Source organism: Syngnathus typhle, linkage group LG11 (genome assembly GCF_033458585.1).
Source record: "Syngnathus typhle isolate RoL2023-S1 ecotype Sweden linkage group LG11, RoL_Styp_1.0, whole genome shotgun sequence".
NCBI classification, from domain to species: domain Eukaryota; kingdom Metazoa; phylum Chordata; class Actinopteri; order Syngnathiformes; family Syngnathidae; genus Syngnathus; species Syngnathus typhle.
The window spans coordinates 8,323,174-8,347,881 of NC_083748.1; the positions used below are offsets into that span (position 1 = coordinate 8,323,174).

Here is a 24,708-nt window from a genome sequence, read left to right on the forward strand (position 1 = left end):
TGTTGAAAGTCAAACCACCACGTCGTTAAATGAGGTCCTTGTTTTGAGAATCGCCCCAGAAACAGAATTTCACTATCCATGACATCTGAGCTAAGCCAATCTTTGGGCATTGCTCTTCGGCTCCATTGTAAAGACTTTTTCATTTGGCCTGATGGTCACCTCAAGCTTTTTGTAATTTGGATCACCACTACCAAAGTGATGAAGTAATTTAATCACTGACTTTCCCATGTATCTTCTCTTCAGATGGTCCCCACCCAACACACCTTTTGCCAAAACAAGCAGCATCTCGTTCATAAGGGACACGTGAGACTTCCAACTCACGAGATTGCAAGTTCACTTGTGCTTGGCTACCCAATCTCAGGCTGCTCTGATGCGTTTCGACTGAAGAGGCCAAGGGCAGGAGCTGGAGCTGCAGTGCATGATGTCTGTGATCGACCATGCATGGGAAACGGAGTAGGTTGTGATCCACGAGCTCACGGGTCAGTAGGAGCTGTTCTATTTATTTTGCATGCAATCCAGTCCTCGCGCTGCGCGCTTGTGAGCTGCAGCCCACATGGCGTCACGTGATTCCGTCTCCACGACAACTGTTGCCGCGTGCAAGTTTACCTGGCACTTGCAAACTGAGATTTGTGTGAAAGTAGTCAAATGAAATGTTTTATTGCAGGCGGTGGTGAAATGAGGGATGAATGTGGAGGACCTCCTGTTTTAAGACAAGTGATGTCCAAATAGCGTCCTTTTTTTCTTACTCCAAGATAACTGCTCATCGTCACTGCAGGTACAACTTACGTTTTTTAAGTGCAAAATTATTCGGACAACGAAAATGACAGTATTTGCTCTATAGCCAAATTTCAAGTCACCTGTTAAATATACAGCAGATAAAAATATGATAGGGAGCTGCGTAAAATTAATATAATATTGAAAATAACCAACGGGTTCATCCAACATATTTACATATAAATTGTGTGCACGTACATACGTCAACTATGACAAAGCGCGTACAAACCACGACGTCATCGGTGGCTGCATGGGCAGTCAGGAAGATTTATAAAAAAAAAAAAAAAAAGGAACACCTCGGAGCTCCGTGAGGACTACCAAGGATGACGCCTGCAGAAAAGGCTATGAAGAATGAATAAAAGACATGGGCGTGCATGTAAAGTGTCGGATACTAATTTGGCAACTTTACTTTGTGATGCCTGCAGCCATTACCTCACTGTGTCGACACAACTTGTGAACGTCAGCAACGCGCCCCATCTTTTCGTCGTTCTAAAATAACACCTAAAAGAAGGTATGTCACAATTATGTTGTTGAGACTTTCCCAAACTAACTCAGTCCTTTGTGGCTCTTCTGCACTTATTAATTTGAATAATGCAGAACAAGGACATTTTGGAGAATTTCTCAACGCATTTTACGCACTTGCAAACAAAAACAATTTTAAGCGCACAGATATTGGGCTTTTGAATGATGTAAAAAATCCCAAACATTTTGTCAAAGCATTATAATTTATAATAACATACTATACTCTTTTATTGTGCTCATATGCAAGTCTCTGCTTTAGTTTATTTGAGCTCTTCAGTACAGACAAACTCATTCTTGCTGACTATGCTTTTTGTCCATATCCAAGGTATTTTACCTAAGCTTAAAATGGAAAATAAACGTTTGCCTGGTTTCGAAACATTTGGGCCCCATTTTTCCCAAACAACACCAAAAGATAAGCATCCTGGTCAAAATCAGAGAAACACACTACCTCCAGTCAAAAAAGGTCCAATGACTAAACAGAAGGGTCTCTACTCGGATGTCTTCACTACTTTAAGGTTTAAGGTAAAATTACACACAGAATGTAATTACTCTTAAAACAGCTATTAAATTCTTTGGATTTTAGTGTGGTGTGCGTGATAATTCCTAATCTCTGTTTACTGGTTAGACTTGTGCAGAAGAAGCAGACGCCCAGGAGAGGTTATCCACCTCTGACTACAGTGATTATGATGATTCAGAAGGTAAGAAGCCTTTTAGGATGAGTTTGTTCAATTAAAAAAAAAAAAAAAGCCAAAGTTTGGAAGAGACATTAAAATTCAGTCCTAAATATTTTGTATTGGTTAGTGTTTTTTCCTCCTTGTCTATTTCCAGAGGTTATCACCACCTACTACAATTCGATACTCTCATATCAATAACTATTGCTGATTTTTCACATTGATCTGAGGCTGATTAATTTTTTTTTTTAATTAAGGACAAACATTTTGTTAATGAAAACGAACGGAAAAACTAAAATACAAAAAAAAAAAAAACCATGAGTGTTTATAAAATGAAATAAAAACAAAAATTATAGCTGCACAAGTGAAAAACTGTTGACCTAAAGAATTCATCAAAATAATTCAATTGGTCGGTATAGAAAGTTTTTCAATGAAATGCTTCCCTTAGCTCCCATTTTGTTTCTTTAGACACAAGCTCAAAGTCTCCATTTGCCAAATACAAGTTTGATGACAAGGAATACTATGGCACCTTTTCAAAGCAATTACTCACAACCTACTTCAACCGGGGTGGAGATACGCCCAAAGTCCAGATGCCCTTCAAAACTGTTCCTGGTAGAAGCCCTCGCGATTTAACCAAAGAGAGGTCTGTACTGCTGTTGTGTGACCAAGAATTGTCCACTACTCTTCCTCCCTCATTGTGATAATATTGTAGCTACTACATTTAAATGCTAATGCGAGGAAAAAAGATGCAAGTTGCAACCTGTTGTGAAAATACTGCATCTTTTCTAAAGGCGGCGAAGAGAATATTTGAAGATTGATTTTGAGAGGCTTCTGACAGAAAAAAAAATTGATTCCAATCTTCTCATGCCGCGTCCTTTGGATAATAATGACGAACAGCTAACCGTGTCTTGCTGTCTTCCGCTTGAGGTGAGTTTGGTAGAGTAATTCACGACATGATGAAGTTTTTGGCATCTACTTTCAAAAATTTCCTGGCAGATATTTGACAATGTGGAGTTTGACTGCCGTACTGCAGAAGACTGGATGATCCTGGGTAAAATTGAAGGATCACCGTTTAAAAAACCAATTCCGGCAAAAGCATTATTGCCCTCAGATGACAGAGTGTCGTTTGGTAAGTTGTGTGCAAAAGTTTTTTTTAAATGCATGCGAATGGAAAATCAGGAGGATTTTAACAGCTAATTTCATCTCATCAGACCATCGCCAAGCTCCCTCATTATTCCACTACAGCTGGCATTTAGTAGGAGTGCTTGACTACAATAAGGAGAAATGTCAGTACTTGGTTGAAAAGGTTTTCCCAAACAGCAACCTAAAAGAATCACAACACAATTGCCCTGGTAATTTCATTCGCTCATGTACAGTGCATGCCCAGCCTTGGATTTTGCCATAAGAACTATTTGCGTGTTCCCCTCACTCTTGTTCAGATGTGAACTGCTTACAAACGGGCAATAGGCACTGGATTCCCAGAATCCGGCTGCTGTTCAGTGCCGAGGACCCCCGTGTCTTTGTCGAGCGCATCCAGTTTGCCATGTACCTCCGTGCTCGCTCCGAGGCCCTCATCCTCTACCACTTGACTGTGGATTGCATGCCCATCTGGAATGAAACGCCATCTATCGATCCCCAATGTCTCTACCGTATCCAAAGTCGTGCTCTCTCAGGCTCTGGCCTCAAACTGGAAATGTAAGTTGTCCCTAGGTATTTTATTTTATTATTTTATTATAATGATTTATTTTGTTCTACTTTATTTTTCAGTATTAAAACACGTATAGAGGGACTTTAGGGATTTCATTATTTATATTTTATTATTTATATTATATTACTTTATTATAATTATTTATTTTGTTTTATTTTATTTTTCAGTGTTAAAAAATGTATAGAAGGACTTGGCAAGGAGGTGAAGCTGGAATATGACCGTACTATGAATCGCTTCATCTTGGATAAAAGCGTGACAACCCACCCACAGGAGTTTTTGCACATCGTGGTGCTGCAGAAGGAACCTGAACGCGTGCCACTGAACGGTACAAGTGGCGTTTGTATATTTGAGTCAAATCTGGGTTTATGTTTTGAGTCTCACCACTCAACCTATTTTTCCTTATTCAGGGTGTGTGACAGTTCCTGCCTTCGACTACAAGAAGAACCGAGCTGCTTTCCTTGCAAAGTCCATGCTAACAGAACCCAAAGTAATCTATACATTATCAGAAATCCGGTCCGAGTGCAACAAACTCTCAACAATGAAACTATTCAATGTCTCCTTAACCAAACCTATGCGACTGGACGAGTTTGAAGCTAACCAGACCCAAATGCAAACTCAGGTAATTTAATTGTCAACATTAAAAGACACAAACTATTTGCAATGATGTTGAAATGATCTTTCAGATAAGCTTCTTTCTCCGAGAGGCATGGATGCTCACTGTGACTTACAGTCTCCGACACAACCTTGAAACAATTGGCAAAGGCGCGTACAATATGAACGAGACTCACTGGGATATGCACAAAGTTACCAAGCTGAACAAACTGTTGGCTGTGGTGCACTACAACCTCCAGGACACTCTGCGCAACCTTGTGGAGGACTCGCTTCTCTGCCTGAGCAAGTTGATTTTGGATGCATGCTGCAGTGTGCTCACATGCCCCGATGAATTGGTGTGGGGCGATGATTACATCACCAGCCCCTACAAGTAAGGAAGTGTAAACATTCCCGGGAACTTACGCTGGGAACCAACTGCAAATCTACAAGAAATTAGTAGGCCAGCTCAACTAAGACATGACTGCCATCTACTGGTGATTGGTGATATTACATCTTAAAACTACAGTCTGCATATTCTCAGTTCCCTCGATCCAGGATTTTTAAAATTTATTTTTTACCCATCCCTGCTGTAGTGGGTTACTCACTCGAGTTAAAAAATGGCTGCATGATGGAAAATGTTTCTTTTCCAGCATTCATTCATACTAAATTTTAATTTAACAGATTTGTGTGATTCGTATTTGAGTTGCCATTTCTTTGCAGGCCAAAGAACAAGCCTCTGTTCCAAGTGGATTTAATTTTGAATGAAACGGGTGTAAATTATAGTACATCTCTGGAGAATTTTGAGGCATCTATTATAAACCTGTTCAACGAGGGCATTCTGGTCACACACAATATACCGATGCTTGATAAGGTAAAACCTCATTTCACGGCAACTAAAACACTATACTGCTTGTGATCGGATTTCAAATGTTTTATTTTGTATTGACTTGAGTTTTGTGTCCATGCCAGTTTTTAATGAAGAGGCTGTTATTCGGTGACGATCCTGTGCTGAAGTCGGTTCACCTTTGTGAACCAAAAGTATCGCAGTTGAGAGAAAAGATCTGCACGGCTCTCAAGAAAGCCGTCATACCCCTCAAGGCCTACGCTGCTGAATACACCAAATACATCGAGCTGTACAGTTTAAAGATAGAAGAGCACTTTCTGTAATTGTGTTTTTTTTTTTGGTAGAACAATGGTGTCAAACACCGGCCCGCGGGCCAAATATGGCCCACAGTGTAATTACATTGGGCCCGCAAAGACAAATGCATCGACTTTGTGTCAATACCAAAATTGCAAATTGTTTTTACTTTAAAAAAAAAAAAATCTATACATTTTTATTATCATTCATCTTTTTAGAAATGTGAACAGTTCTTACGAGTCTCCGATTTCAAAACTTATTCATCAGTTTGTTGTGTAGCCAATACTGTATATTTTATTAAACGTTCATACATTTATTTGGGTTGACAGTCGTAATGGCCCTCCGAAGGAAACTATGACTACGATGCGGCCCGCGACAAAAATTAATTTGACAACTCTGGTGTAGAAGACTTTGACCACACCCCCATCGCGTTATTAATCAGACCTCCACTGTCTTTGCAGACCCATTGGCGAGGATGATAAGACATCCAAGGTAGTGAAGGTAGAAGTGGAGCAGCATCTCAACGACAAGGAAACGCTCCAAAGCTCTTTGCCGTCCTCCATCATCATTGGCGCATTTATCGTACACGTCGAGGGAGTACGTCAGACGCTCATCAACAAAAAAAAGGCTTTAGCCATCGCTACATTGGAGCACCATGCCGACAAGCTAAGAAAGCAGATGGATGATGTAAGTCATTTGTCTGAAAGGTTTGCTTTTTGTAAATTCACGTTACGTCTTTGTGCGTGTCCAGGAATGCGATGAGTTCTGCACGGTCGGTCACACGCTAGGCGAGCGGCCCAATTCTATTGAGGACCTGACGGAGAAGAGGGACTGGATGAAACAAATCCCCAGCCAGCTCAAGAGTTGCAAGGTGCCGATCAGGTTGACTATTCGTGCTATCTATCCCGTAAACATATATCCATATACCAGAATCTTCTTTTTCCTCAGGAACGTGTTGCGAAAATTTTAGCAGAGTATGAAATGTTTGATGAGTTTAACTACCCTTTATCAAATGAAGATTTTACGAAAAAGTAAGTATGTTGCCTTTTCTCTTTTTTTTTTTTTTTAAACTAATGCACACAGGCCACAACATAGAGCTCACATTTTCAATCTAAGATATTATTATTATTTTTTTACCTTCAATTTATTTCCCAGGTGGCGAGCTATTGAGTGGCCCCAAAAGATTCTCAGACAGATCGATGACATCACCGCCAATCTTGTTCAAGAAGAAGAACGCTTCCAGAAGATTCAGATCGCCGACCAGGACCTCTTTGAGCAGCGCATTGAAACTGCTGAGGTCTGCTCACTTGTTTCACATCCAAAACAGTTGGCAATGTTTTCTTTTTTTTTTTTTGCTTTGTTTGTTGTAATGACGTTAAAGTCACTTACTCTGTCTTCACAGATGATGGTTGCAAGGTTCATGGGTTACGCAGATGTTGATCATGCGACTGAGATGGCCAACGATGTGAGGCGTACCAGCAAGGAGCTCAAAGAATGCCAGGCTTTGGCGCAAACTTACAACACCAGAGAACGCCTCTTTGGTAATCCTGTCACAAATGTGAGTATAGAAACATACAAAATGCCAAACTGCCGAGTCCAGCACACATTCCATCATCCATTTTGTGTCACTTGTGTCAGTATGATCGTCTGCACAAAATGGCAAAGCAGTTCCAGCCGTTCTTTGACTTGTGGACCACCACTTTCGATTGGACCAACCGGGTCGAGAGCTGGCTCAACGATCCGCTGACCTCCATTGACCCTGAGCTACTTGAGCGCAATGTTACAGGAGCCTTTGATACCATGAATAAATGTATCAAACAGTTTAAGGACAAACCCGGTGCGTAACCTCGATGACCATTCCCACCCGATCAAGTGCGGTTGTCACTGACCTCATTCCAGTTTCATGTATTAATTTATTTTCTCTTTCCAACGCCTATTCTAGATTGCAAGACGGTGGCGGAGTTAATCCGTGCCAGAATTGAGGAATTCCGTCCTTATGTTCCACTGATTCAGGGTCTGAGAAACCCAGGGATGAGAACGCACCATTGGGAGGCACTTTCAGATACCATCGGGATAAAAGTCGAACCCCAACCTAAACTTACCTTGTCCCACTGTTTGGAAATCGGTCTCCAGAACCACATGGATGCCATTGCCCAAGTGGCTGAGACAGCCGGGAAAGAGTACACCATTGAACAGGTAACTTCAAAGTTTACCAGACTGCCTGCTGGGTTGTTCACATTTTTCAGAAACTAAACCATATCCATGTGTCTCCTCATCTAGGCCCTGAATAAGATGAAATCAGAGTGGTCAGAAATTCTCTTTGAACTGATGGCCTACAAGGATACGGGCACTTACATCATGAAGAGTCCCGATGAAGCCTTGCAGTTGCTAGATGACCATATTGTCATGACACAAAGCATGTCCTTCTCCCCCTATAAGAAGGCATTTGAAGCCGATATCAACAAGTGGGAGAGCAAACTCAGAACAACTCAAGTAAGTAAACACATGTTGGGCCCAAGTGATGGCTAGGTCAATCAATATTTGACTGCTGCCCTCTTGTGGTGCTTGCAGGATGTGTTGGAGGAGTGGCTGTTATGTCAGGGTTCTTGGCTCTACTTGGAGCCCATCTTCAGCTCGGACGATATCAACGAACAACTACCCGAGGAGGGAAAGAGATACCAACAAATGGAAGAAATATGGAAGAGAATAATGAAAAGTGCTTTTGATAACCCAAAGGTCAGTCGGAATGGAAACAAAGAGACATGGGGACTAGTATAGAGCTCATTATAATACATACTACTATTAATAATTTCTTCTTATTCATCTCCAGATAATTGAATTTTGCCCTGGTCCTCACTTGCTCGACAAGTTGAAAAAGTGCAACGTTCTTTTAGAACTTGTGCAAAAAGGTCTCAGCGAATATTTGGAGATAAAACGAAATGCCTTCCCCAGGTAAACCCTCTCAAAGTGTGGCCAAATTCAGAAAATATGAAACCTAATGACTGCCTCATTAAAATTAAGTGGTCTAGGAAATTGATATATTTGTGAAAAAAAAAGATTATTTATCACTCAGTGATTTTTAGTTATTTGCTTCTTGGCTTGTGTCCAAGATGATTATTAAAAAAAGAAAAAAAAACACTTCTCCATATACACTGCTCCAAAAACATTCAAGTAAATATTTTTGTGTTTGTAGGTTCTACTTTCTGTCAGATGATGAGCTTCTGGAGATTCTGTCTCAGACCAAAGATGCCACAGCTGTACAGCCGCACTTGCGCAAATGCTTTGAGAATATTGCACGGGTTGGTTTTTTATTTTTTTATTTTTTAAACTAAAGTTTAAAATGTCCTCTAATGACTTCAAACGCATTTGAGACCTTTACTCTGTTGCTCCTCAGCTTAAATTCCAGGAGGATCTACTCATCACACATATGTACTCCGGAGAAGGAGAGGAGGTGAAGCTATCTGTGACCGTTATGCCTTCTGGGAATGTGGAGGACTGGCTGAGGCTGGTGGAAAGATCCATGACAGCCACAGTCAGAGATTACATTGACCGTTCCCTCAAAGTTTACCCTGAGGTCTGTGAGTTTACTTCAAATGTATTCTCGTTCCCAATGTTCATCGCGCCGTCTCGGAATTTCAGCAACCTCGCGAAGACTGGGTTTTATCATGGCCCGGCCAAGTGGTGATAGGTGGTTGTCAGGTCTACTGGACGGCTGAGGTGTCGGAGGCTTTGGAGCAGGGGGACTTGGCCGACCGTCTTTTTCCTCAACTGCAGAAACAGGTGCCCAACTGTTCTAAATGTGGGGCGCACACGTCAGAGCACGTGTTTCCATTTTCTTTTCTCGCAGCTGGGTAACCTGGTGCAACTGGTGAGAAGTGGCGTATCCAAAATGCAACGAGCTGTGCTCTCAGCCCTCATCGTCATTGAGGTGCACGCTAAAGACGTAGCAGCCAAACTGGTGGATCTGGCAGTGTCGAGCGTCAACGACTTTGAGTGGATTAGTCAACTCAGGTTTAAGTCGCTCCATGTAAGTCCGCTGCCCTAAATGATGTCATGATATTGATCTTTGCATACTTTGTAGATATTACTGGGCCAGAGAAGACTTGTACATCCGAGCAGTAAATGCGGAATTTTTGTATGGATATGAGTACCTTGGAAACTCTGGACGACTGGTCATCACCCCACTCACAGACAAGTACGCGTTTTACGAATGAGCATCTTTTTTTTTTTTGTAGTGCCAAATCACCAAAACAGTGATTGACGTTGAGCACATCTCACAAAGGCCAAGACCATCCTCATTCATTTTTCTGCTTCTCTCAGGTGCTACCTCACCCTGACAGGTGCCCTTCACCTCAAGTTTGGAGGAGCTCCCGCAGGTCCAGCTGGCACAGGAAAAACAGAAACCACTAAAGATCTGGGAAAGGCTCTTGCTATCCAGACAGTCGTTTTCAATTGTTCTGATCAGCTGGATTTTATGGCAATGGGCAAGTTCCTCAAAGGCTTGGCTAGGTAGCTGTTGATACCTCCATTCTTTTACGCAAACATGGATGGGGTGTGGGAAAAATCCCAGGACTGGCTCAGCTTTGAAAATATGTTTTATTTGCAGCTCTGGTGCCTGGGCATGCTTTGATGAGTTTAATCGTATTGATGTGGAGGTGTTGTCTGTGGTGGCGCAACAGATCACTACCATCCAAAAGGCTCAACAACAAAGGGTGATTGTATTTTATTGAAATATTATGGGAGGTATTGATCTCCTTAAATCGATTTGTAAAATACAGATCGGCTTTTTAGAAAAAAAAACGTTCAAGTTTTGGTCACATGATATAATTTCCTCACATAAATTGTAAGTCTTGTGTGCCATCAACAAATAATTGCAAATGTTGTGTTTCTAGGCAGAGAGGTTTGTTTTTGAAGGTTCCGAGATCCCGCTTGTCCCCTCCTGTGCCGTATTCATCACCATGAATCCTGGTTATGCTGGCCGCACAGAGTTACCTGACAATCTCAAGGTTCAAATTTCAAGTTGCCTTTCAAATTTTTGCAGAACAATATGAACAATATTGCTTCCACAGGCTCTGTTTCGTCCCGTGGCCATGATGGTCCCTAACTTTGCCATGATCGCTGAGATCTCACTCTACTCTTTTGGCTTCAGTGATGCCAAAGTCCTCTCTCAGAAAATCACCAGTACATTCACGCTCTCTTCGGAACAACTTAGCTCTCAGGTGAACTTTACTGGCTTTTAATATTTTTGCTGACACAAATTTAGTTACAGTTTTCTGCGGTGCAATTCATAAAAGCAAATATATTTAAATTCAGCCATGTCAGAGCGATACTGTATTGTACATGAAATTTACAGTGATGAGCAAGTTCCTTCTATTTTCAGGATCACTACGATTTTGGGATGAGATCTGTGAAGTCTGTAATCTCAGCTGCAGGAAATCTAAAACGAGAGAATCCCAATATGAATGAGGTTTGGCCGTTTTATTTTATTCTCCGTAAAAAAAAAAGAGTGCGTTAGTAGCTTCTCGCTAACAATGCTGCCAACTCACAGGAGTTGATCTGCCTGAGGGCCATCAAAGATGTCAACGTGCCGAAATTTTTACGGGATGACCTGAAGCTCTTCAACGGCATCGTGTCCGACCTTTTCCCAAAGACGAAACAGGAGCCGATCGACTACGGCACGCTCGAGGAATCTATGCGGAATATATGTACGAAGATGAACCTCAAAGATGTCGATGGTTAGTTTTCCGGCTGACTTGGATGTTGTCATGTGACCTGGTGCGTGTTGACGGTTGTCATTTGTGGTTACAGAATACATTGGGAAATGTATTCAACTGTATGAGACCACTGTCGTCAGACACGGATTAATGTTAGTGGGACCTTCCGGATCAGGTAAAACCAAGGTGAGTCTTTTAATGTCCATTGTGTGTCTTTTATTATTGTTTATTTTTTAGTCAGGGAAATACCATAAATTTCGGACTATAAGCCATGACTTTTTTCGCCAATTTTGAACCCTGAATCACAAGCTTTAGCTGGTGCGGTTTATAGTCCGGTGCGGCTTATAGTCCGAAAATTACGGTGTTGTCATTGTTGCCTTTTAGTGTTATGAAGTTCTCGGAGCGGCGCTAACAGCTCTAAAGGGTCAGCCCTCTGCCAGCGGTGATCAGTATGAGGCCGTTCAGACCTACGTGCTCAACCCCAAGTCGATCACTATGGGTCAACTTTACGGGGAGTATGACTTGCTCACGCACGAGTGGTAAGAAAACGGCGTGCTTGACTGCAAATGACAAGACGGTTGAGAAGTGACACTTGATCATTGTAGGACAGACGGCATCCTGTCGTCTTTAATCCGGATGGGTACGTCAGTTATGGACGATGATAAAAAATGGTACATGTTCGATGGGCCGGTTGATGCCGTCTGGATCGAGAACATGAACACCGTGCTGGATGACAACAAAAAACTTTGCCTTAGCTCCGGAGAAATCATCAAGCTCACTGAGGTACGGTGGACTAGTTCTGAAAAAAGAATGTTAACATAAGACGGTTTGACTCTTTTCAGTGCATGACTATGATGTTTGAGGTGCAAGACTTGGCGGTGGCGTCGCCAGCGACGGTGTCTCGCTGTGGTATGATCTACCTGGAGCCCAGTATTTTAGGCCTGGTCCCTTTTACTGAGTGTTGGCTCAGGCAAGTCCCCAAAATCATGAAACCATTCACAGAGCAACTCACTTCCTTGTTTGAGCAGTTCCTACAGGTGAGTGACAAGAACATGACATGGTGCTCCAAGCGGTGTGCAGTATGTGCAGTTGTTCTTTTTTCCAGGACTCAGTCAATTTTGTTCGCGCATCGGTAAAGGAGATCATCACATCGCTGGACAGCAATCTGACTTGTAGCCTTCTAAAACTTATGGACTGCTTTTTCATGCCGTTCAAGTCTTGTGAGGTTTGTATGGGGGATTGAGCCTTGATATTTGAAATATATGGGGAAAAAAAAATATTTAGTATATATTTTTGGCATTTTGGCTGTTTTGATTCATTTTGTGATGGATGGAATTGTATTATTATTTACTGTCGTGTGTTTTACATCACAAGTTCTTATGTGCTTAGAATGAGAAGACACCACAACGAGGTAAACTTGAGCGTGTGAAGGACCTGATTGAGCCATGGTTCATTTTCTCCCTGGTGTGGAGCGTCGGTGCCACGGGAGATGGACCCAGTCGCCAGCGCTTTAGTGTCTGGCTCAGAAATAAGATGTCGGAAGAAAAGGTCACAACTCAGTGACCCAATATTGATAAGACTGAGGACTTTGATGAATATATTTGGTACGAATCTGAAAGTATTTTTCTTTTAGATGACTTTATGTTTCCCAGAGGAAGGCCTCGTATATGACTACAGGCTCGATGATGCAGGTATAAGTCGTTGGAATGAACAAGAGGAAGAGGACAGAAAGGTAATGCGGAATAGAAAGATAAAAAAAATTGTGACTTCATGCCGTTGAACCATTCGTTGGCTCCATCCAACAGGTGCAGTGGGTCAACTGGGTGAACGATGCGAAGGATGTTGATATCACTCCAGATACAAGTTACTCCGACATCATCGTTCCCACTGCTGATACAGTGAGAATGACGTTCCTCATGGATATGCTTTTATCTAACATGAAGCCTGTACGTGAACCCCAAACATCCACCAATGCTTCAAAACCAAGACAGCAAAGCTTAACTTGACTTTGTTGATTGCATTTGTGACCTAGTTGCTTTGTATCGGGCCTGCCGGGACTGGAAAGACCCTTGCCTTATCTGACAAGCTTCTAAAGAACATGCATCAGAAATTTGTCACACACTTTCTCATGTTCTCAGCGCGAACTTCATCTAACCAGACTCAGGATTTTATAGACAGTAAGCTGGACAAGAGGTAGGCTGAGGAGTTGTTCGCATAGGATTTGATAGACAACCCGGCCCAAATTCACCATCAAATTGTTGTGTTAGGCGAAAAGGTGTGTTTGCACCTCCTAAAGGCAAGTTCTTCATCTTTTTCATTGATGACCTCAACATGCCGTTGTTGGAGACTTATGGTGCTCAGCCGCCTATTGAACTGCTCCGGCAGTGGATGGACCACACCGGCTGGTACGACAGGAAGATGATAGGTAAGCAGATGGGTTTATTATGTCAACTGGCTGTTGTCTTCATCATTGTTTTGTTTGTAGGCGCTTTCAGGCAAATTGTGGATATCAATTTTGCCTGTGCCATGGGACCTCCGGGGGGAGGCCGGAACCCCATCACACCCCGCTTCACGCGACACTTCAGTTTTCTGTCTTTCACTGAACTGGAGGATGCCAGCATGACCAAGATTTTCTCCACCATTTTAGGCAGTTGGATGAGTGAGTTGGTTGTGCCGCACAGTTGCAAATATGGACTTGGGTTTGTTGATCATACAGAAAGTACAGTCTTGGGTACTTTGAGATTTGTTGTGTCAGCAAAAAATACATCCAAAGGGTTTAATTAAACGCATTCTAACAGGGTTATTATCATTATTAATAGTAATAATAATTGTATTAAATTCTATCATTATTAACAATTCATAACATTATTAATAGTAATAATAATTTATTTTTATTTTTAATAATAATTCATAATAATAATAATAATAATAAGAAGAAGAATGTCTGCTTTTATTATGTCAGTTTGACCTCTAGGTCATTAAAACACCAAAACGCTTTTTGGCCCAAGACTTTTCCACAATAACGCCTTTGTAAACAAGATCAGACGTTTTCTGATTCAATGTTTGTTCTTTTCAGATGGAAAAATGAGTAAGAAGAATCCAGGCAGTAAGTCACTGATGTTGAAAGTGCTTTGTACTTGACCCATACTGTAGCTGTCTTCTAATTTAATAGACTTGAAGAAAAAAACCCACAAATTTCCTTAGCGTATGAAAAAGATTAGCCCTTGAATGTCACCTTTTTTTTTTCCCCCACCAGGAACAGTGCCAGAAATCATCCCACTGAACAATGCAATCGTCAGCGTCACTATCCGCGTGTACGCAACTATTTGCTCTCAGCTTCTCCCAACCCCTACAAAGTCTCACTACACGTTCAACCTCAGAGACCTGTCCAAGGTCTTCCAGGGTATCCTCATGGCTGAGACTTGTATGATAGAGGTAAAACACCCAATAGATGGATGAGTCTTTTTTTTTTTTTTAAATGGCACGAAAGAATTTTTTTAAAGCACTTTATCAAGAACACTAACACGCTGTGGAAAGATGTTTGAATAGAATCATCTAAAATTCTGTTCGCTTCATCTCAGAACAAAGAAATGCTGCTTCGGCTGTGGTACCACGAAAACTGCCGGGTTTTCCAAGATCGCTTGGTGTGTGCGGAAGACAGGGAATGGTTCAACTCCCTCCTGAAGGAATTCATTCAGGAGTTTGGTTGCGACTTTGACGTGGTCGTGCCGTCCCAGCCCGTCTTTTACGGGGATTTCATGGTTCCCGGTGCACTGCACAAAGTCTACACTTTCATAGATGACAAGGACAAGGTGAGCACAGCCACAATCAAACGTGTCTTGATAGGTTACCTGTTCCATGATGACATTTTCCAGTTGGAAGAAGTGATGATGGAGTACATGGAGGACTACAACCAGAACTGCACTCCCAAGATGAAACTCGTGCTCTTCATGGATGCCATCGAGCATGTTTGCCGAATCGCTCGCGTGTTACGCCAGCCGTTGGGCAATGCCCTCCTGCTTGGAGTCGGCGGCAGTGGACGCCAGTCCCTGACTAAACTCGCCTCGTATATGTGAGAACGGCACATTTGACACACCGTTCAGGAAGGTAGATGTACATTTTGCAAATTGTTTCCATTTTAGATCAGAGTACAAGTGTTTCCAGATTGAGCTGTCAAAGAACTACGGTCAGTTGGAGTGGCGGGAAGACATTAAAAGCATCATGATGAAGGCTGGTATCCATAACCAGCACATCACCTTCCTCTTCGTGGACACTCAGGTTTTCTCTGCTTTCTTTTTAACTTCCCGCCGACTGTGTGAATTCAAAGTGTGACCAAATTGATCTGAAGTTTGTTCAGATTGCTAATCATTTGCATTACTTCCTCACCAGATAAAAAGCGAATCATTCCTGGAAGACATAAACAGCATTTTGAACTCGGGTGACGTTCCCAACTTGTATGCCTCTGATGAGCAGGAGCGCATCCTGGCTTCCATGAAGCCAGTGGTCCAAGAGTTGGCCCTGCAGCCCACCAAACCAAACCTTATGGCTGCTTACCTCAAAAGAGTTCGCACTAATATCCACACTGTACTCTGCATGAGGTAAGTACTTTGGAATAGTTTATTTATTTTTTCAAAGCTAGTAAACACATTTTTGTCTGCTTTCATGAAATATTATTCCTCCTCCTTTATGTTATTCTCTAAAGTCCTATTGGGGAAGTATTTCGTGCAAGGCTGAGGCAGTTTCCCTCCCTGGTGACATGTTGCACCATTGACTGGTTCAGTGCATGGCCAGATGAGGCTCTGCAAGCTGTGGCCACTTCGTTCCTCAATGAGTTGTACGAGCTTGAAGCTAGCCCTGAAGTCTTGAGTGGACTGGTGAGGCTGCTGTTTGTGTTTTTTGGGGGAAATTGCATTTTAGATTGTTTTCCTTGGGTGGCGCTGTCAACTAATAAGTCACTTCTGTTTCCCCAGACAGTCATGTGCATGAACATCCACCAGATGGTAGCCCAGAAGTGTTTACAGTTCATGGCAGAGCTTTCTCGACAAAACTACGTGACCCCTAAGAGCTACCTGGAGCTGCTCAATATCTTCTCAAATCTCATTGGACGCAAGAAGCAAGAACTATGTTCTGCTCGTGAGCGCATGAGGACTGGTCTGGACAAGGCAAGGGACATCTTTTGTCTTTGTTGGCTTTTGATTTGGATGTAAATGTTCCTCACTGAAGTCGAACGTGTGTTCCGATGTGTAGCTCCTGAGCACGGCAGAGGATGTGAGTAAGATGCAAGAGGAGCAGGAGGTGATGAGGCCTCTCTTGGAGGAGGCTGCCAGGGAAACCGAGGTCACGATGGAAACCATCAAGGTAAGGTCTTGAATGCATGCTACGTAACATGAACCCGACGAAACAAACCGTGTGATTTACAACGGCAGAAAGACTCGGTGATTGCAGAGGAGACACAGAAGTCGGTGCAAGCAGAAGAAGTCAAAGCTTCGGAGAAAGCCCGTGTAGCCGGGGAAATCGCCACGGATGCGCAGAGGGATCTGGATGAGGCTCTGCCGGCCCTCGACGCTGCCACTGCCAGCCTCAAGTCACTCAACAAGAATGATGTCACTGAGGTCAGAGACTCATATTGAACCACAAGTTGACATTTTGTAACGTTCCGGAATGCTTCTGTAGGTGCGAGCCATGCAGCGGCCTCCTGCGGGGGTGAAGCTGGTCATTGAGGCTGTGTGCATTATGAGGGACGTCAAACCCAAGAAGGTGCCTGGAGAGAAACCCGGCAGCAAGATTGATGACTACTGGGAACCTGGCAAAGTATTGCTTCAGGACCCTGGCAAGTTTCTGGATAGCCTTTTTGCCTATGATAAGGTAGATGCAAATTCTATGTCGCTCATTGTGTTGTTTTGATTTTGTCAGTCCCATTTATATTTAAATACTATTGCACATGTATGTTTTAAATATGTATACATTTATCAATTTTTGTATTAAAATAATTGTCTTGATTTAATTATTTCATTAATTTATAATACATGCAGGATAATTCATAGGATATTTTAGTCACAGGTCAAAACCTTTCTCTTTGTTGTAAGCATTCACTTTTTACTTTGTATTCTAAAAACTGCTACACTATTTCTTCCACGTAATATTTGCACAGGAAAACATCCCAGAACGAGTGATAGCTTTGGTGCAGCCTTACATCGATAATGAAGAATTCCAACCTGCCGCCATTGCCAAAGTTTCCAAAGCCTGTACCTCGATTTGTCAGTGGGTTCGAGCCATGCACCTTTATCACTTTGTGGCCAAGGGGGTGGAGCCTAAAAGGGTAAAACATGAAAATGATGTGACCATCCGGTATGACGACGTATAATGTAAACAATGACATTTGATTTATTTACACAGCAAGCTCTACAGGCAGCTCAGGAGGAGTATGACGAGTCTCAGAGAAGTTTGAAAGCTGCCAAAGAAATGCAAGCAGCTGTGGAGAGTGGTATTGCTTTATTGCAGGCTAAGTATCAAGACTGCCTGGCCAAGAAAAATGAGCTGGACAACAAGTATCAACTGTGCGAGATACGACTTGTTCGAGCAGACAAGGTCAGAGCAGGGATGAAGAACTTGCAACATGGGAATTATATAATATTTTGACTTTATTGTGTCATTAGTACCTTTCTCCTTTGACCTGGCCGATCCAGATTGATGACACTATTTTGTCCTTCAGCTCATCGCTGGACTTGCAGATGAGAAAACTCGCTGGAAAGAGACGGTGCAACATCTGGAATACATGGTCAATAATGTAGCCGGCGATGTGCTCTTATCTGCAGGATATGTATCCTACTTGGGACCCTTTACTGTAAGTTTCACCACAAAAAAAATAAAAGCAAATCGACAAACCAGATTAAAATAATGATTGGAATAAAATGTTGCATCATTTGAATGCTCTGTTTTTGTGCGCGTAGGGATCCTACAGGGCAGCCATGGCAGAGGAGTGGCTGCGATCTTTCAAGGAGTTAGGAGTTCCACATACTGACGCACCAAGTCTCATGAGCACTCTTGGAGATCCTGTCAAGATTCGCTCCTGGCAGGTCAGAGGTGACATCGTTGCGTGGTTTTACAACGAAAGCATCTCACACTGTCGTCTTTTGATGTCAACAGCTATCAGGTCTACCTAAGGACAACCTTTCGGTGGAGAATTCTGTGATTGCCCAATATTCGCTTCGCTGGGCTCTCTTCATTGATCCTCAAGGTCAAGCCAACTCGTGGATCAAATCCATGGTGTGTTTATAACTGGAAACAAAGAGAATCTGCTCCTGCTTTTGTTATCTACATTTGAAGCCTTACTCGGTATTTGCAATTACGTTCCGTCCGCCTCATTCTGTCAACCAGGAGCGTGACAGTGGATTGGAGATTATAAAACTCAGTGACCGGGATTTCCTCCGCAGTCTTGAAAATGCAATTCGCTTTGGTAAACCCTGCTTACTTGAGAATATAGAAGAGGACATGGATCCCGCTCTTGAACCTGTACTGCTGCAGCAGGTGAACGCATACTAATTAGAAAACAATATAAATATTTGCAAACTAAACAAGATTTTCATTCAGGTTATTATTCTTGTTGTCAAACTGGTCTCAATAATGACCTAAGTGTTGGTCCTCAGACATTTAAGGAGCAAGGCAGTTTAAAACTGAAGCTGGGAGATAATACCATTCCATACCATGAGAGTTTCAAGTTTTACATCACGACCAAGTTACCAAACCCGCACTACTCCCCAGAGGTTTCCACTAAAGTCACTCTCATCAACTTCACCCTGTCACCTAGGTAACACTAATTTCATACAGCATTATTTGTTTTTTGTTTACAATACAGTGGTCAAGCAAATATTGCAAATTCAATCGCATCAGACCTTAAAATATTTAAGGTCTAAATATTTAAGGTCTAAAGGTTTAACAACAGTCAACTAACTTGATAAGAATATGCCTGTTGTGTGTTTTCAGTGGCTTGGAAGACCAGCTGCTGGCCCAGGTGGTGGCAGCAGAACGTCCAGAACTGGAAACGGCTAAGAACCAATTGATCGTCAGCAATGCCAAAATGAAGCAAGAGCTGAAAGATATCGAGGATGAGATCTTGTACCGTCTCAGCTCCTCGGAAGGAAACCCAGTGGACAATGAAGAGCTCATTCAAGTGCTGGAAGCTTCCAAAGTCAAAGCTGGCGAGATCCAGGTCAGACACTGGAAGGACTAGTTCTCCTCTCCTAATTCCAAAGATTCTCTTTGACACTGATTGTTCTTTTTTGGGTCAGGCCAAAGTGCTTGTGGCAGAAGAGACAGAGAAGGACATTGACACCACCCGTCTGACATACGTTCCGGTGGCCGTGCGCACACAGATTCTTTTCTTCTGTGTATCAGACTTGTCCAACGTTGATCCCATGTACCAATACTCCCTGGAGTGGTTCCTTGGTATCTTCATGGTTGGCATCGCCAACGCTAAAAGAGCAGGTAGAGAGAAAATCTCATGAAGTTCTTGCGTGTTTAGGGTGTTGTGGAACGGGCCAATCAGTCGCAGAGATTCCGGAGTTTTAAATTTGGCTAATCGGCTGTTCAACAACATTTACTGACTGTTTCTCTGTACTTACAGACACGGTGGAGGAGCGAATCGAGAACATCAATGAATATTTCACATTCAGTCTGTACTGCAATGTGTGTCGCAGCTTGTTTGAGAAGCACAAGCTGATGTTTGCCTTTCTCGTTTGCGCTCGCATTCTAACGAATGATGGGGAAATTAACATGGTCAGTAACTGATTCGCCACTTTTACGTACAATGCAAATGGGTGAATGAATCCAAGTGATTGTGGTTTATTTTTCTGCCAGGCTGAGTGGCGTAACTTGTTATCAGGAGGGATGCCCAACCAAGAACTTCCCAACCCGGCCGTAAACTGGCTATCGGACCGTGCTTGGAAAGACATCCTGGGCCTCAGTGTACTCGAGACCTACAAAGATCTTGCATCAACTTTTGACCAACATTTGCCGGGCTTTAAAAACATTTTTGATAGCAACATTCCTCACAGGCAAACACTGACGCACTCAAATTGAATTTATAGATGTTCGTATGTAACCGCTGTGTTTTTGTTCTCCATTTTAGAGAGCCTCTGCCTGGCAAGTGGAACACAACACTAGACCATTTCCAAAAGCTGTTAGTTCTGCGCTGTCTGAGGGCTGACTGTCTGGTTCAAGGCATACAGGACTTTGTCGCCCTTAAACTGGGACAGCGCTTCATAGAACCTCAGGTATTCTTTCTTTGTCCCTTGTGGCAGCCATTTTCTCAAAGCATGTCAGCCAGACAAAGATCTGAGCCGTGAAGGTAAATACCATGCTTTCTTAAGATGGAACTCTGGGGTAGTAAATACAATGAAAACAGCAGGGGCCCCAAAATTGAACCCTGTGGAACACCATCCGAAAGTGGGCCATTTTTGCACCGTTCAGTAGTTGGATAAAGATAATTGCAGCTGAGTTGTGTTTTTTATTTGTGTGACAGTATTCTCCACTTTTCTTTTGTAGACATCAGACCTCGCGGTGGTTTTTAAGGAGTCGTCCCCTTCCTCCCCTCTCATCTTTATTTTGTCTCCGGGCACTGACCCAGCTTCCGACCTCTACAAGTTTGCTGACGTCATGCACTTCTCGAAGAAAATCACGGCCATCTCCTTGGGCCAAGGCCAGGTTGAACATTCACACACATGAAACTCACACGTTATTGCTGCAGATTAAGCCCTGTGTTAAGATGCACAATCTTCCGCTGCTCTCTGTGGGATTCAGGGCCCCTTGGCTGAAGCCCTGATGCGGACAGCCATGGAAAGAGGTCAATGGGTCTTCTTTCAGAATTGTCACCTGGCACCCAGCTGGCTGCCGTCACTGGAGAGCCTTATTGAGAACATTGACCTAAAGGTACTTTGTATCTAGGGGGGTTGAAACTGAAGCTCCCCACCCCCGGCAGAATTTACCAAATGATTGCTCTGTCACACAGGTCCACAAAGATTTCCGTTTGTGGCTCACAAGTCTTCCCAGCAATAGGTTCCCAGTGTCCATTCTTCAAAATGGGACCAAGATGACTATTGAGTTGCCCAAAGGAATCAAGGCCAACCTCCAAAAAACTTACCTGAAGCTCACAAATGATTTTATCAATTCATCCAACAAGGTGCTGCTCTCCTACAATCCTCCCATGATAATTAATTTTTTGACATTTATGTTGATCTAAAAAAAACAAAAAAAACCCATGCGCCTGTTTTTGTTTGCTCCAGGTATCACACTTGAAGTCGTTGCTCTTGTCTCTGTGTTTGTTCCACGGAATTGCTCTTGAGCGAAGAAAGTTTGGCCCGTTGGGCTTTAATATTCCCTACGAGTTCACCGATGGTGATCTAAACATCTGCATCAGCCAACTCAAAATGTTTCTGGACGAGTATGATAACATTCCTTACAAGGTGACTGCGACCCACCTGTTTATCAGTCCTTGTTTTCTTGGTCCACCCACAGATGTGTTCTCACATTATCCACTCAAGCACATACACACTGTCCTTCACTGGCCTTTTTTCCATCCAGGTCTTGAAATACACCGCAGGGGAGATCAATTATGGGGGCCGTGTGACGGATGAGTGGGACAGACGTTGTCTCCTTAGCGTGCTGGAAGATTTCTACTGTCCTGATGTTCTCAGCGAGGAACATATTTACTCTGAATCCGGAGTTTACCGGCAGATTGAAACAAACGTGGATATCAAGGTTGGATATTTCAGTGTCAGTGTGCATGCTCCGATTCACAAAGCAAATTTGTGAGACCAAGGATTTTTGTCAGATTGCAAAATAGGTTGTGTGGTGTCTGTTGCGCAAATGAAACGTGAATTTAAACGTCTACATAGAATGCTTAAGACATTTCTTTGTATCCTTTCTCACTTTAGGGTTACCTGACGTATGTCCACAGTCTACCCATCAATGATACACCAGAGATTTTTGGTCTCCACGACAACGCTAACATCAGCTTTGCTCAAAATGAGACTTTTACTCTGCTGGGAACACTTCTGCGCCTCCAGCCTCGAACTGCATCTGCTGGAGGCCAAACCCTGGAGGAGGTATTCCATTTTGCCTCCACATCACTGTTGTCATCTCACATGTGACCGACTGGCTTCTTCTTGCACCACAGATAGTGGAGGAGATTGTAGCAGGTATCGTAGTAAAGATCCCAAACCCTTTTGATATTCAGGACGTGGTGGAAAAGTACCCCGTGCTCTACGAAGAGTCCATGAACACAGTGCTCATGCAGGAGATCATCAGGTAACATCGAATTGCGGTAGTTAACAAAGACTAGTTCGTATGCTGTACATAGTATGTTTATATGGTGCATGTTTTACAGATGTTTATTCTGCATTAGTTTTTTTTTCTGTAGTGAACACAATGAAACGTGGGCGGAAAATAGCATTTTGTCAAATAATAACCTCAGCGCCAATCACTGCCGTTGTCTGGTTAACTCAGGTCACAGACAGATAAACAGTAAGCAGTCCTTGTATCTTATCTACCCTTCAGGTATAACAATTTGTTGGAGGTCATCGCTCACAGTCTTGTTGATATTGTGAAGGCTCTGAAAGGTTTAGTGGTGATGTCTTCGGAACTGGAGCGGATGGCCAACAGCTTGTTTAACAATGGTGTGCCAGATATGTGGAAGGCCAAGGCAAGACACACACATGAATGCTCACACACATTTACAACCCTTCTGATCGTGACAAAGATATGAAGCTCAAAGGTCACATTGCACATATTTGTTACATACTTCATTTAATACGCCGCTGTCTCATGATTGGATGAATTCCTATTTTTGTGTTTAAAACCATTTCAGTCTTCTAAAAAAAATGCCAGAATGGGCAACATAGAATCTCACAAATGTTGCTGTTTGCGCTGATTATAACCAAACTATCAGTGTAACACTAAGGTTACTTCCTCAATAACAACATTCTCAACAAAAGACCAAGAATCGTCTTTTATCATCCTCAAATGAGGAAGTCAATCGACATGCCGTTCCATTGGTTTTATTTGTTGCTCAAGGGCATGTTGGCAGTGCACAGGAAATGATTCAGTGGGTGGATCTCATTTCCCCCTTTTGTCATTTCTTCATTTGGCCTTGTTCCTCTGTGTGAGAGACATAGACATCTGTAATTATACTTTTGCATAATGCATATTTGCAAAGATTAGCAGCAAAATCCATCCCCTGGACATTTTTGTGGCCTAAAATGCTGCATTGACTACAATTAAAAACACATTTATAAAACATTCCTTTCCCTGACCGGGAATCGAACCCGGGCCGCGGCGGTGAGAGCGCCGAATCCTAACCACTAGACCACCAGGGACTGTTTTGTAATTTATATTGCAGGCCTACCCGTCTCTGAAGCCTCTGGCCTCCTGGGTGTCAGATTTGCTGCAGCGGGTCCGTTTTCTTCAAGGATGGATCTTGAACGGCATTCCACCAGTCTTCTGGATTAGCGGCTTCTACTTTCCTCAAGCGTTTCTCACCGGAACCCTGCAAAATTATGCCCGTCGCTTCGGCATCTCCATCGACATTATTGGATTTGACTTTCAGGTGACGGAAGAAAATAAAAATGTTTAGTTACTTATCAATCACCCTGTTGATCTTTTTTGCAAGAATCTGATTGGGGCCCTGTTTGCCTTCTTCAGGTTGTGCTGAAACCCGTGTGCGACATAGACGAGAAGCCAGACACGGGCTGCTACATCAGTGGCTTATTCATCGAGGGCGCTCGCTGGGATAATGACACCGCTCAGCTGACAGAGTCCAGGGCGAAGGAGCTCTACACAGAAATGGCTGCCATCTGGCTCATCCCAATGCCCAACCGCAAACCTCCCACCGCCGGGATCTACATCTGCCCCATTTACAAGACCCTCACACGCGCCGGTTAGTATATAAGCATGATATGAAAGCTCATCTTTTTGTATTCAAGTCGAGTTAAACAAGTGTGGATTGCTCACGTTGTATCTCCTTGTGGCATGCTTCTGTTGCCTACCCCAAAATAGACTGACGTCAGATGGTATCATGTGTCATGGCCTAGAAAGTGTTGCTCTGTATTTCCTATCCACACCACAGCCGTCACCTTGCGCTCGCTGCCACACGCACCGGCTGAAGCTCTTGATGTGCTTTTACAGGGACGCTGTCTACTACCGGGCATTCAACCAACTATGTGATTGCAGTCGAGCTGCCGACAGATCTCACTCCGGGACACTGGATCAAACGGGGAGTGGCCCTCATTTGTGCTTTGGACTATTAAAAAAAGGGAATTGTGTAGAAAGAAGTCTTGAGTCACCTTTTTCTCCTTTTTCACGGCGGTTAAAAGTAAATAAAAGAAAGATACAGAATTACATAATATATCTCCCATGATTACATTTTTGTGTAGATTTGGATAAATGTGAAAAAATGGACTTGCAAAAGATATTTGCACTAAGCAGTCTTGTCAAGTTGTGACAAAGATTCTCTTTGTCCAGACTTGAAGTAACTCAACATTGGCAGCATTTGACGGGCTGGTCCTGCACCTTTAAAGCAGCCGCTTGGGTCGAGTT

General features: G+C 42.9%; 1 protein-coding gene, 1 long non-coding RNA gene and 1 other non-coding gene across 3 annotated transcripts; 1 reads left to right on the top strand and 2 right to left on the bottom strand.

Moving 5' to 3' along the window:
* Positions 1–251: 251 nt before the first annotated feature.
* On the top strand, positions 252–24,581 carry dnah1 (dynein, axonemal, heavy chain 1). Its single transcript, XM_061291126.1, has 81 exons — positions 252–479; positions 665–775; positions 1,200–1,285; positions 1,622–1,818; positions 1,922–1,994; positions 2,436–2,610; positions 2,759–2,894; positions 2,964–3,096; positions 3,179–3,319; positions 3,407–3,662; positions 3,843–4,000; positions 4,083–4,294; positions 4,359–4,657; positions 4,987–5,137; positions 5,236–5,429; positions 5,866–6,091; positions 6,156–6,275; positions 6,353–6,435; positions 6,560–6,701; positions 6,807–6,962; positions 7,043–7,241; positions 7,347–7,600; positions 7,685–7,897; positions 7,976–8,140; positions 8,235–8,356; positions 8,598–8,703; positions 8,799–8,978; positions 9,044–9,184; positions 9,252–9,415; positions 9,486–9,599; positions 9,725–9,913; positions 10,011–10,116; positions 10,297–10,410; positions 10,474–10,623; positions 10,785–10,871; positions 10,953–11,139; positions 11,213–11,304; positions 11,503–11,657; positions 11,724–11,901; positions 11,961–12,155; positions 12,224–12,343; positions 12,508–12,666; positions 12,752–12,850; positions 12,924–13,064; positions 13,151–13,311; positions 13,386–13,543; positions 13,604–13,777; positions 14,195–14,224; positions 14,375–14,553; positions 14,700–14,930; positions 14,994–15,190; positions 15,261–15,396; positions 15,508–15,716; positions 15,821–15,992; positions 16,089–16,280; positions 16,366–16,476; positions 16,545–16,730; positions 16,792–16,983; positions 17,270–17,437; positions 17,515–17,706; positions 17,831–17,962; positions 18,069–18,194; positions 18,265–18,384; positions 18,496–18,645; positions 18,765–18,925; positions 19,102–19,327; positions 19,407–19,602; positions 19,742–19,893; positions 19,975–20,171; positions 20,246–20,390; positions 20,662–20,820; positions 20,917–21,045; positions 21,125–21,295; positions 21,399–21,578; positions 21,697–21,873; positions 22,050–22,220; positions 22,292–22,422; positions 22,672–22,816; positions 23,513–23,719; positions 23,815–24,049; positions 24,298–24,581. The coding sequence occupies exons 4-81, from the start codon at positions 1,642–1,644 to the stop codon at positions 24,417–24,419; spliced, it is 12,582 nt and encodes a 4,193-aa protein (XP_061147110.1). The 5' UTR covers positions 252–479; positions 665–775; positions 1,200–1,285; positions 1,622–1,641; the 3' UTR covers positions 24,420–24,581.
* On the bottom strand, positions 23,122–23,659 carry LOC133162149 (uncharacterized). The gene is made up of 2 exons (XR_009716185.1): positions 23,519–23,659; positions 23,122–23,271 (listed from the first exon to the last, which is right to left on the bottom strand). It is a non-coding gene; the product is annotated as an uncharacterized LOC133162149 (long non-coding RNA).
* On the bottom strand, positions 23,418–23,489 carry trnae-cuc (transfer RNA glutamic acid (anticodon CUC)). The gene has a single exon. It is a non-coding gene; the product is annotated as a tRNA-Glu (tRNA).
* Positions 24,582–24,708: the final 127 nt, after the last annotated feature.